This window comes from Idiotropiscis lumnitzeri, chromosome 3 (genome assembly GCF_059441095.1).
Source record: "Idiotropiscis lumnitzeri isolate Australia: NSW breed Sydney's pygmy pipehorse chromosome 3, RoL_Ilum_1.0, whole genome shotgun sequence".
Classification (NCBI taxonomy): domain Eukaryota; kingdom Metazoa; phylum Chordata; class Actinopteri; order Syngnathiformes; family Syngnathidae; genus Idiotropiscis; species Idiotropiscis lumnitzeri.
In genome coordinates, this window is record NC_142393.1 from 3,984,137 (window position 1) to 3,998,083 (window position 13,947).

General features: G+C 41.1%; 1 protein-coding gene across 1 annotated transcript in view; it reads left to right on the forward strand.

The window, feature by feature from the left end:
• The window catches only part of LOC148339465 (receptor tyrosine-protein kinase erbB-4-like), a 158,962-nt gene that overhangs the window by 66,932 nt on the left and 78,083 nt on the right, over positions 1–13,947 (forward strand). Inside the window, exon 2 of the mRNA XM_088289812.1 lies at positions 1,880–2,031. Coding sequence (XP_088145938.1) covers positions 1,880–2,031 — 152 coding nt within the window. The remainder of the gene's footprint in view (positions 1–1,879; positions 2,032–13,947) is intronic.

Consider the following 13,947-nt stretch of genomic DNA (forward strand, 5'->3'; position numbering starts at 1 on the left):
CTTGTACAGCTCAAACCCAGTGAGGTCATCACCTTCTCTGTTTCTCCTTCATTTCCCATCCAACTTGCTGCGTCAACCTTTCAAACTTGGTGAGAAACACGCGTGGGGACGTGGTCACAGTGGGGGGGGGTAGAGAGAGAGAGAGAGAGAGAGAGAGAGAGAGACAGAAAGAGAAAGAGAGAGAGAGACAGAAAGAGATAAAGAGAAAGAGAAAGAGAGAGAGGTCAGAGAGAAAGAGAAAGAGAGAGACCGAGCGAGAGAGAAAGAGAGAGAGAGAGACCGAGCGAGAGAAAGAAAGAGAGAGAGAGACAGACAGAGCGAGAGAGAGAGGTCAGAGAGAAAGAGAAAGAGAGAGACCGAGCGAGAGAGAAAGAGAGAGAGAGAGACCGAGCGAGAGAAAGAAAGAGAGAGAGAGACAGACAGAGCGAGAGAGAGAAAGAGAGAGAGAGAGACCGAGCGAGAGAGAGAGAAAGAGAGTGAGAGAGAGAAAGAGAAAGAGAGAGAGACCGAGCGAGAGAGAGAAAGAGAGAGAGGAAGAGAGAGACAGAAAGAGAAAGAGAGAGAGATAAAGAGAAAGAGAAAGAGCAAGCAATTGCGATTAATTTGAGCAAAGGGATGAAGTACAATAAATCCATCCATCTCTGCAGTGCAATCCCAGTTCAAGCTCATCTGTGAATTTTCCTCGTGTGACCACAAGAATGTAAGAAAGATTCCGCTACGCTCTGTAACTGTAGCTGCTTTTGGCATTTTATGAGCGGAAAACAGCGCCTCCTGTCGTTTAGAATTTAAATAACACACCATTTGATAACGTGAAGACCGGCGGCTGCTCGTCCGACACGCCTAATATATGTACAAAGTCTAAATTTAGCTATTGTGGCTTTTGATCAGGTGTGTTTTGTAGTCGGGTAATTACAGTAAGTGGATGTGAATAGGAAATTAGCCAGCTAATGAGCTTTAAATAATGTTAATGAATTATGGAACCTCTGCCATTAGCCTCTCATCATACGCGGACATTTTTATTTTTTTTATTCATTTGTTTTTGCGTGACGGGTCGGACAGGTGAAATGCCGAAAGCGTTTTACGAGGACGAGGCTGGAAGGGGATGCAGAACGATTATTTTGTGAATAACGACGGAGGGACGATGACAGAAGGGTGCCACAGGGCCAAAGACGGAAAATAGGACAAAGTGAGCATCTCTGACGTTAATTGTTTTAATACTCATTAAGCTGAAGTGTGTGCGTGTGTTTATGTCTGATATCGGCTTTTGAAGGTTATTTCCCCCTCAATTTTCACCTCCGCTCTTGTCCCAAGCAAACATGCAAGAAACTGAGTTCCAATAACAGATTATTTCACATGCTTGCTCACCTTTCACTCACTCACACACAGCGCACACACACACATTTTCATTGATCGGACTCATTTTATATCCTCTCCCAGACTTCCTTTGTAGCTGATCTCAAATCATCCGCTCTAATAACTCATCAGCGCGCACGGTCAGCAAATCTCATTTATCACTGTAGCCCAGGTCCCCTCGCCGCCATTCTGGGGGTACCCCGAGTACCCACAGCAATATGGAGGATCACCGAGTGAAGAAAGGGCAGCGCACTTATCTTTGCGGAGCAAACGATCTATAAAGCAATATTGCACTTTATGAGCTATGGGTGTTGTTTGAAATCAGAGCGAGTTCAGCGATGCAACAGTCCAGCCACTTTTGTTTCCTCTCATTCAGATTTTTTTTCACCTTGTTCTCAACGTATGGAGAACATAACGCTGGTTATGGTAAAAATATCACACCAGGCCTGTTAAATTGGCAGACCGCAGATAAGTACTCTTGATATTATCGATCGTCGTGCTCATTTGTGAATGTTCTTGTTTCCAGTTTGTCCTGGTACAGAGAACAAGCTGAGCACCCTTTCCGACCTGGACCAGCAGTACCGCACCCTGAAGAAGCTCTACGAGAACTGTGAAGTCGTCATGGGGAACCTGGAGATAACCAGCATTGATCGGAACCGGAACCTCTCATTCCTCAAGGTAACCCAAAGTCAACGATGATGACTCTCTTGCTTATCGCGACTATGTTGATCTCAAACAGAAACCAACCTGGTTTACAGCAATCCCAGGGAGGGCGACAAATAGAAATGACTAAAAAAATGAGGAAAGCACGCATTTAGAATGTCTTAAATAATGTAAGAGCCAAACATGGCTTATAGCCAAAAATAATCATTTGTACGCAGACATAAATCACAGTACACTGGGAAATGTGCTCAGCTGGGTCTGCCTCATAATCACCTCCACATCCCACATGCATTTGGTATAGATAAAGCATTATGTAAGTGCCCTCCATTTACCATGGAGATAAATAATCATTGCAAACTAGCGGCGAGCTGAATGTCCATATCAATGAGCTTGTTCATCGACAGCATGGAACTTTACCGTGACTTCAGTGGCACTTTAGGCGGGGCAAATAATGGAAATGTAATTGTTATTTTCGGATTTTGGTGTCTCACGATGTGGCCGACGACGCGGTGTGTGTTTGCAATTTCCTACATTGTGCGAGCACCCTGAATGCGCCACGTCTTTCTTACGTTGCTAGCATGTGACGAATGTTATTCAACCCAATCTGAGTGTGCCTTTAGCAATTTAACGACACCCCATTGTCCCGTTTTTTTCCGCCGCATTGACTAATCTGGGAGGTAATCTCCAGTTGATGATGGATGGATGGATGGAAAATTTATTCTGTTAAGTCAAACATGTTGTCTTTATTTTGTTGTAATGCAATATAACAATACTCAAATGCAAATATATATTTATATATATATATATATATATATATATATATACTTGCTAATATTTGTAAAATATTAATAAAACTCAATTGCAACTTTCCTCTTGTTATATTACAATACATTGAAGTACATTACGTTACATTACATTATAAATACCAGCAAAAACGTCAGGCATTATTTTATATATATATATATTACAGGCATCAAGGGCATCTGCAATATTGGAGCGCTTAAAAGTAAACACAAAAAAAATCTCAAAAGGGACTAGGGCAGATTGTAAAAACAACACATTAATCATATCAAACGTATACCTGCAAGCCAAATCTCACACCTTTGTTTATTTATTTATTTATTTTTTTACTCAACCATGTTCATGGGCCAGAAAAAAAATCCTCCTCCTGCATTGCTCGCAATCTGGCAGTGTATCCGCTGTTGGCATTCCGCGAGGGTTTCAGCGCAACGTTTGGAAGTTTTACAAAGCTCATGCATATACCACCATAACCTATGCCACCGTCGTACCTGGACTCTGAGTGACACAATGAACAGGTCTTTGGAAATATAAGCCCAGACGCGTAGCTAATTTATTATTATTATTTTTTTTGCCTGGCATTGCAAGCTGTGATTCTTATTGAGATTCACCAGCGCCGAACTGAGTGTTGCATTTTCATCTACACAATTAGCCATCAATAGAAAATTAGACTTGACTGCAAGTAATTTTTCAAAATGTGCCGCCCTCTTAATGGTATTTCTGTCATGTTTGTAAATGTCACTGGACAATGTGAAGAAAACCGCAAATTAAATCGAGATCGCAATATCTATCAGAAGTATTGCAATTTATTTATATTACATGTATGATATGGACTGCATGTAAGATACTGCCCCCTGGTGGCCGACACATACACACCAGCTGGAGTTCATTGAATTAATTGATGAAAAATATGACGTTACACTGTTTAATTCATATTATATGTGATTAATGTGTAATTTATATGCGGTACAACACTTTTGCATGTTAATTTTCTTATTTAAAAAGGCTTTAAAAAGTATTTCCGGCAGGCGCTGGTACAGACTGATGGCATTTTCATGCATTTGAATGGAGATAGACGACCTAAGGTACGAGTGCTTTGACCTGCGAGCGTTCTTAGGGACCAAATTAAACTCATGAATCAAGACAACACTGCATTTGATATGATAAAATCTGGGACTTGACGCTCATGGTAAGAACTGTTTTAGTATTCCGAGCAGAGATCGAACAACGGTTTCATTTTTTTCAGACTGAAATATTCCTGGTTTGAACATTGTCTGTGTAAAAAGTGCTTTGCAAATATTTTGATTGTGTGCCCACATTTTCGAATAAAGCATCTGGTTTAAATGTTAATGATGAATGAAGTGGAATTAAATGGCCCAGGTTACGTATGCGTAAGCGCGTTCTCGTGCCAACTTTGTGCTTATAAATCACAACAATGGCTCGGAAAGTTCAAATTGAGGGCCCCTGTTGTTTCAACACCATGGACAGAGGCGGCATGCACGCGTGTGCGTGTGTGCGCGCGTGTGTAAGTGTGTACGTGAGTCACAACGCTCAGCACCATGGACAGATAAATGTGTGCGCCATCCACTTCGTGCTGTTTAATGAAGTGCGTGCAGTCTAATTACTGGGCCAGCGCTATAAAATGAACACCATAAACAGTCCCATTAGGCTCAGCATCATTAGGGAAACAATTAGACATCTGGGGATTGTTAAGTGGATGTGAGGGAGGTCAGGTCTCGGGAGTTTAGGTGGTTACCATGGCAACTATTGGTCGCAGGGAGATCCCCAGCATGCATGACTTTCATACCGCTGTTTGTTGCTCACCTGTTCTTCTTCGTGATGAGTAACCTGTCATTTGCCGCGACTGGATTTGAACGAAGATCGTCATTTACGGTCATAATTATTGAGTTAGTTAAGAGTTGTTTGTAAATTTGTTACTTAGATGCTCGCCAGATGGAGAAAACTATTGTCCAGCTCATTACGATCTTCCAATTAAAAGAGCCAGATGGAAATATTCTCTTTTTATATCGCAAACAGACTTTGATTGAAAAATCTACTTTTTTACGTACAATTAATTGCTTGTTGAGGCTGATTATTAAATCAATTGTTGAGTCTAACGTTCAACCAAACAACTGAGATACCTAAAATGTAGCTTTTTAATTCTCGACCATTTATAATATTTTCTCCAAAACCGAGCACTCTTATATTGCTTTTATAGACACAGTCAGTGCATAAACTCATTCAGATGACAGTGGGGCCTCAAATGAGGGGTGGGGCGCAAATGAGGAGTTACTGGTGTGGCAATTTTACTGCAGACAAAAACAGCAGCTGTGCTCAAATTACAATCTTGTGTGTGCGTGTGTGTGTGTGTGTGTGTGCGCGCGCGTGTGTGTGTGGCGCTGGTTGCCGCTGTCACAGCGACGCGGTGATGGAGCGGGTGAGAGCGATGGACGGGACAAACGCTGACAGTTAGATAGATGGGATGGCTCGGCGACCACTCCGGGTTGAAAGCGGATCTTTGACTTCCCCGTCATTCACATCTACAAATTCATTTTATTTCCCCTTCATTCTGCGGAAGAATACATAAATCTTTCCGAGTAGGTCATCTTGAAGCTTTACTTTACGTGCAAAATATAGCTTTAGATAAACAGGTACTATACAACGCAATATTATATTATTATTTTGAATGTTTATAAAATAAACAAAATGCACATCATGGTCAGTTAATTGCACAGTTCACCTTTAGTGCCAACAAAAGAAAAAAAAATGCGTCATTTAACCTCACTGTAAAAAAAACAAAAAAAACTCTGAGGCTTTGGACACACCCACTGGCACTGATAAGGCGCATTATTGGTTCTTGGCCGCAAGAGCGACCAATGAGAGCATGAGTGGCATTTTTTTCCAAGTCATCACTTATGTCCTAATTTCTCCCAAATAAATAGACCAAAAAGAAAATAACAAATTTCGATTTCTAAACTGAGCTTGTTTGTGAAAAATGTGTCATCTCGGATCTTTTCCTCCTTTAAGCAAGATAATCGGATAGTAAACAGCTGTGTTGAGAAGCTGTGAGTTGAATCGCGGCGGCTCCTCTCACAGCTTCTGATCGCAGCCGACAAGCACGTCTCGCTCGGCACGATAAAGTTTGTCTTAAAACAGCTTACTTTATCTAGAATCCCGCTTTGCATTTTATCCAAAGCCCTTTATTAAAGTTAAAAATGATGACTTCCACGGCGGTTGCTTCTTCTTTGCGCGTTAATAGAACGAGAGAGAAGAACATGAACAAAGAGTCACCAAAAAATGAAAACAGTCGCCATGAGGATTCGTAACTTTGCTTTGCACTACAACAACAACGAGGGTTTAAAAGTGCATTAATTCACGAGGATTGTACCTTTGACAAAAATGCATTCTTGTCAAGGTAAGCCAATTTTAGGCTAAAAATGACTACTATCTCTCACAACACTACTCCACCACACCCTCTTTTACAACTCCTAATTCTCTTCTCCAACATGACCCTTGCATGATTACTGGCTGATCTTATACTTGCTGCCACCTGGTGGCCGTTTCTTTCTTTTTTTTTTTTTTTTTTTTTTTTAAATAACATAGCAGTCAAGTCTTATACTTCCATCAGAAGCTGAGTGAGACCCTTCTGTGCACTCTTGCGTACAAAAGAACGTAAGACGTATAAATACGTCTTTGGTAGGCAGGGACTCAATTTCTGAAAATGTGTGTGTGTGTGTATATATATATATATATATATATATATATATATATATATATATATATATGATTTAAATTTTTTTGTTTAAGTTTTTATACTTTTTTTTCTCAATCAATTTGACTTGGGCTCACAACAGGGGGCTTAATGTAGTGTGTAGGCTTTTCCAGTTACCTCATCGTGAGGCCACTTAAGTTCCAAAACGTACTCTGTAGGAAAAAGCCTGATCTGGGCACGTGACCTTTTCTTGCCGATCAGTCCCCCGCCCTCCGGCCGCGATCTGTTTAGCCTTCCGGCCTCGACCCTCCGGTCGTATTCATCAAAATTGTCAGCCTTGACCTCGTTTGTGGGCCGGACTAAAATCAACCTCAGGTCGTGAATAATTGAACCCTTTTTAAAAATTTGACATTTTTCAACCTTCCAGCCCCTGCCCCCAAAATAGACTAGATAGACTAAAAATAGCCGTACTGCCCAGCTCTGGATAGGACCATGTGAAAAGATCATGTGATGACGACACTTTCCAATGTTCAAAGGGCATCACCAAGCCTTGGCATCACTTTCGATGTTAGTTGGCCGCTGGTTGCCTGTCACTCAGAAGGAGCCATTTTCCCAGAAGTGAATCAGGGAGCTGTGCCAAGTGGCCCCAATGGCCCCCAGGCAGCTAATGGTGTCACCTATCCGAACGGACTCTTCATTAAACTTGGATCAATATGGCAGCCAGAGCTAGCAAGCATAAGGCAGAATGCCAAGATTGCCTCAGAGAGTCCAGGGACCGGGCATGGACGTGGATTACAACCAACAGACCCACACGTCTGCGCACAACATCATCCCCAACCCCCCTCATGTTGGCAAACACATGCAACACAAGCTCCAGTCGTGAAGAGGGATGAAGGACACGGTCAGTGAGGTGCGCGGTGTGTCGCATGCCGACAGCAACACTTTTCAGTCGTCTTATCTACAGCAACCACCAGCCGAGAGTGACACGGAGAGACAGATGACGTTCTCATGTCCTCGCGCTTCTCATATGAAATTCTCTGTGCTTTCCTTGGGCTGCAAATTAAGTCTTTTTATTGTTTTTGTTTCCCCTCCTCTGAAGCTGCTCCCAAAGAAATATCATGTGCAATCCCGCTGCGGACAGATAAACGGGTTTGTTTCTTGGCAACCGATACCGTACAATGCAGGAATCGGAGGCATCAAATACAGGATTCAGTCATTAAAATCAGTATGGATATGCTCCGCTTGGGACCATGAAAATGGATGGGTGTGTCTTGATTCATTTGAATCCGCCCAAGATGCACCTAAACCCGTAAAACAATAACACCATATCCTAAAGGTAAACAATAAGCCGCGACTTTTTTCCCAGATTTTGAACCCTCCGGCTAATACAACGGTGCGGCTTTTCTGTGGATTTTTCTTTCGCCACTAGGGGCGCTCTATAGTTCAGAAAATGCGCTAAATATTTTTTTTTTTTTTCCCTTGGGTCGGTTCTGTTTTAATGAGCTAAGTTGTTGCTGTGGTAAAAGGCACTGTTTTAACAATCTCTTTATGTACCTTTAGGTGCATTCACAGTACAAAATTGTTCTGTTCATGCAGTAAACAACCATTTTTTTTCGGCATAGAAAACTGCGGCTTATAGTTTGGTGCAGCTTGTATATAATTTTTTAATATTTTTTTAAATTTATTATTATTTATTATTATATATTATATATATTATATAGTATTTATATTTTTATTGTAAATTTATTAATTCATTCAATTATTTATTTATTTGGGGGGGGGGGGGTGCTGCGGCTTTATAGTCCGGAAATCACTTTAAATGTTTCATGGGCTCACACACAAGTCGTCATGCTGGTCAAAATTCGTGCATCATGTTGGATGGCGCTTTTCTGATCCTGATCCATTCTTTTAGTTCACGATGAAGCCGGTGATTTCTCCAAATATTTGTATGGTCATGTCGTAGAAAACCTGTCTTGTTCCTCCCTAATAAGTGTTACTTGTCCCTCTGAATTGAAGTCTTTACAAAGAGCGACTGAAACATGTTGGCGAGTAGCTGTTCGAAGATTCGTTTCTACGTGCACCGTGGTGCACAATGGCTGTGTTGGGGGCCTCTTCACCAAATAATCATGCCATAATTGTGACTTGTGGCTGAAGAGGGGTGTGCTCACCGTTCAATTGACACACTTTCATTACACTCTGAACCAGCTGGGGGACTTGGAAAAGGTTGAGAGTATTTGCGCCTACTAAAACCAGTGTTTGGCTTTATTATAGTTCTTTTTTGGCAGCAAAATTATTACCCTGCTTGCTCTCCTCATGATGCATTTTATTGTTTAGTAATTGTGGGGTTGTATTAGAAACAATGAGTAATTTCCTTTGTATTGATCCTGAAATGTTGCAGTATTCTGCAACTGGATGGTTTTTAAACCACTAAATCTGAAGTCTCATGGAAAAATGGATAATGAAGTTTACGGCAAACGCATTTTGCCGCTGCTGGATATCAAGGTTCAGCGCTCCACATATCCACACTGTAAATAACCACAAGTGGTCAAATGGCCCTGAAGTTAAACAATTACAAATTGGACTAAAATTTTCGGAGTCACTGATTGTGTAGCAGCGAACTCGCCTGACTTGTGTGCAAGCAAGCGTGGGTTCGGTTCCCACTCATCGACTGTGTGAATGGCTGGCTCTTGGTCTCTAAATGTGCCCTGTGACCAACTGGCAACCAGTTCATGCCGTAGTCTGCCTTTCGCCCCGTGTCAGCTGGGAGCGTCTTCAGCACCCGCCCGCAAGCCTGAAAAGGATAAGCGGGGCTGAAAATGGATGGAAATAAAAATAGATGAAAATCTTTTACAAATGGATCATAAACTGTATATGAGTGGTTAACTTGCATGACATCATGCAAAATTCCAAAAGACAAACCATCTTCCATGAGAATAGCTAAGAGAAGAAGAATACAGGCCAAGTGTCTTGGCGTGAACATAATCTCATTAGTAACAAAAGCGATATCACACGGACGGGAGTGCTGTTGTACAGTATATCATCACGACGGTGATTCCGGCGCAGGTCCAAGGTCACAAGCTCAGTGCTGAAGATAATCACGGGCCAGATGGTATACAGTACAAATTCATGACCCTGAGTGTAATATTACGTTGCTGCAGCAGTTGTTCACTTTTGCTGTAGATTTGTGAACAGTAATAAGCAACAAGAAATTATTTAACAATCCAGCCAAGAGCAATAGTTCCACAAACGACAGCATTACCCGCAGAGTTACCAATTAGTTAGCATGCTAACCTGCCCAAACATCAACATCAATGTGGTCAAAAAAATAGGAATTGCTACTGTTTCCCTTGTATGGTGTGAGTTTGAGGATTATTCCACTCAACATCAAATTTCATCACACTTTTATGACATTTGAACGTATGCTTGCTGCTAAAAAAAAAAAGGGGAAAAAAAGGTTGATAGACGTAGCACCTAAATAAATGCAAGCAAGTTGAAAAATAGCAAATTGATTCTCAAATGTAGCAATGTAGCACCTAAACAAATGCTAGCTGTTTAAAAAATATCATGTTGTCAGTCAGATGTAGCACCTAAAAAATGCTAGCAGCTTAAAAAATATCATCTTGTTAGTCAGATGTAGCTCCTAAACAAATGCTAGCTGCTTAAAAAACATCATGTTATTGGTCAGATGTAGCACTAAAAAAAATGCTAGCTACTTAAAAAAACATCAAGTTTAAAGTTAGATGTAGTACCTAAAAAAATGCTAGCATCTTAAAAAATATCATCTTGTTAGTCAGATGTAGCACCTAAACAAATGTTAGCCATGTAAAAAATATCATGTTAGTCAGAGGTAGCACCTGAAAATGCTATCTACTTAAAAAATATCAAGTTTAAAGTTAGATATAGGACCTAAATAAATGCTTAGCTGCTTGAAAAATAGCAAATTGATAGTGAGATGTAGCACTTAAACAAATAGCTGCTTCAAGAATATCAAGTTGATAATGAGATGTAGCACCCAACAAATGCTAGCTGCTTAAAAAACATCATGTTGTTAGTCAGACGTAGCACCTAAAAAAAATGCTAGCTACCTAAAAAATATCAAGTTGGAAGTTAGATGTAGCACCTAAATAAATGTAAGATGCTTGAAAAAGATCAAATTGATACTCAAATGTAGCACCGAAATGAATGCTAGCTGCGTAAAAAATATCATGTTAGTCAGATGTAGCACCTAGAAAAATGCTAGCTACTTAAAAAAAATATCAAGTTTAAAGTTAGCTGTAGCACCTAAATAAATGTGAGATGCTTGAAAAAGATCAAATTGATTCTCAAATGTAGCACCTAAATGAATGCTAGCTGCTTAAAAAATATCAAGTTGCTAGTAAGATGTCGCACCAAAATAAACGCTAAAATGAAACTGCCCGGATTGAGAAATGTAGGATGTCCCTCACCATGCCGAAGCATTTGGTTATTTGATGTCAGGTTGCATTTTGCCAGTGTCAGACAGGGGTTATAAAAACAAATACAATATGTGAACACAGTCGAGTCACTTGTTTTATCTCGTCCTGTTCAGCCATTCATCGGTGCACCGTCATGTCAGAATGATGAAAGCAGACGTGGCGCACGTTAGGTCTCAGAGGTGGAATGAAAGTCTCGCTGCTTCCGCGCCACTCAGAGGGCAAAGTGATTTCCATTAAATTAAAAGGTATGGCCGTGAAAGCGCTCCACAATCAAACCCTCGCAAGTCATCAAGATGATCCCGTGGTGCGTCTTTTGCTTATCAAATTGTAAAATATTGTCCATGACACCTCGGAACAGGGCCCTAATTAATGCATTAAATCAATTCGGAATCGCTTTGCACAGCACAGAGTGGCCTGTTGGGATGGCGATATTACGACAAATGATGGCGGCAGATGTCCGGCGCCAAGAGGGATGTTCAAACCTCTCGTCCAATCCCGTTTAGTGCGCACACGCTCCCTGACGAGAGCTCAGATGGTGCGATTCGTAGCTGCAAGATACTTAACGTTTGATACGCATTTCTTAAAGAGTGGAATCTCTGAAGGGATTATATTTTTGAAGCTGTGTATTCTACAAAAGAGCAGAAACTCTCAAGACACGCACACAAACACACGACTCCAAAAATATTGGATGAGTGAGGCCAATTTCTTTATTTTTGCTGAAGACTGACATTTGCGTTTAACATCAAAAGACGAATATGAGACCAGAGCTCAACATTTCAGATTCCATTTCCAGGTATTTACAACTGCATCTGATACTGATGCAACTTGGCTCCTTCAGTCTGACCCCACATCTTTTTTTTTTTTTTCATGTGAAATTATTGGAACGTGACCGACAGGTGTGCTTGGTTGCTCAGGTTTTGATTATTCAAAAATAGGTGAGGAACTATCAAGATAAATCGAGAGCTGCCTGTGGGCAAAAAAAAGAGCAATCGTGAAGCGGAGAGAACCTGGCAAATCTATCAGGCATGGCACAAACATTTGTCATAGCTAGTAAAACATTTTAGAATGTGTGGAAGAACAAGAACAAAACTATTCAATGGGCAGACCTGGAAAACGTAAATAGTTGACATAGAAACATCCATAATAGCTAATAATTTTTTCATAATTAATACAAAAAAAATATTATTGTTGTATTTTTAACGTAACGAAAGTAACAAACTTGTTATTTTCAAGTACTTTTGGATTACTCCTACGAAATATTTTAAAAAAGAAAAAAAAATGCATCGATCCATCCGTCCATTTTATGTGGAGTCGCGAGTATGCCGGCGCCCGCGCCGAGCTAACCAATCACAGGGCACACAAAGACTGCACGAGACATCTATGTTGATTTATGTTTTGGATTTAAACCTCCCACCACTTGGGGGCGGTGTGGTGTCAATTTGCCACTGGTCTATATAATCAAGACCCAGGTGTTGCTATTGGGAAAGCAAAATGTTTTAGTTCGTGACGTGGCGCGAGTTCACCGTTACATGAAAGTGAAAGTAGACCAAGTTCGCATCAAGGTAGACTTTAGTTTAGAAATGGTAGAAAGGACACGCGTCAAAACAAGCCAGTTGCAACCATAGTCACCATTTTTTTCACTACAAAGACAAAGAACGATTCAGACGGATTTTACCAGGGTTGACTGCCCATTTAAGTAGCAAAATCCACCCGTTTTTAGGGGGCGGCCATTTTACCACTTGAAAAATTCTCAGCAGTCAGGTAAGGACCAATCACGGCTCAGCTTTTGAACGTCACATGACCAAAGTCAGAAAACAGGTTGCACTTAATCCTTTATCCATTGCGTGATTAATACTTGTTGCTGCTCACTCATTGGAAAATAATCAAATCTCTGTGACCTGACTTTATTAACGCATTTTCTGCCATTGACGACGAAAGACGTCATAGATCAATTTTTTATTTATTTATTTTTTTTACTCAGCTAGTAGTGAATGAGTTATTTGATACGTGAACAATTGATCTGATTTACTGTAATTTGAGGCGTGTGCATTTCTTATGCCCGGCCTTTCTTCCACGGCTTGCCTTTGTGTATTAAAAATGTAATACATTGTGATCAATATGATGAGAAGCAGCAGCATCATGAGTGGTGAAGGTCGCTAGCAGAGGGTGTATTGATGGGATGGGCGACCCTGGAGGTGGTGCTCATCTTGGAATAGGAAGAGGAAGCAGAAATAACCAGGTCGGTAGAGATTTTTGTAGCCAGTGTTTATATAGAATGAATAGTACAAAAAAAAAAATGACGTCACTCCTGGCTGCTTTGTATTGTACGTTTGGCTTTTGGTCGTGTGCAGCGGGGGTCTCCCAATCTGAAATTCCTACCTTGAATTTCTGGCCCAGTGTCTGTTGTGTGTCAATGAAGTTCGCCCTCCCATTACCGCCAAATGTTTTCTCTATCTTTGGATTTCATTGGTTTAATTGGCACACTAGCCTGGCTAAATGCTTTTTACACCGACACACGGTCGCGCTGTCAAACACACACGTGTGTGCGCAGACGCGTACCTTGTGCCGCTGCAAATCAGGACATCTATCAGCGATTAGGATTTGATTCAGGGGTAATGAAGCAGCTCAGCGCTGCAACGTGCTGTGTGTCCCAACTACATGTGACAAAAAAATGGCCACGCTCATCTCACAAACGAGCTTGCATACATGCGCGCACACGGAACGGAGATACCAGGCCTATCAAATCTGACACTGTTTTAATTCACATCACAGCTGTTTGGTTCTCTAGCCCAAATGCATTTGCAGTTTGCAAAGAGCCCAATGGTGCCGTTAAATGAGAGAATTTGGTTTCCGGACTTATCCTGTGAGACGACTTTTCTGTTTGTGAAAAAAGGTTCTTATCAGCTGGCGGTCTGCACTTTGAATTCTTTATTTATAACCTTTGCTGGGTTTGTCCCTCCACGCCGG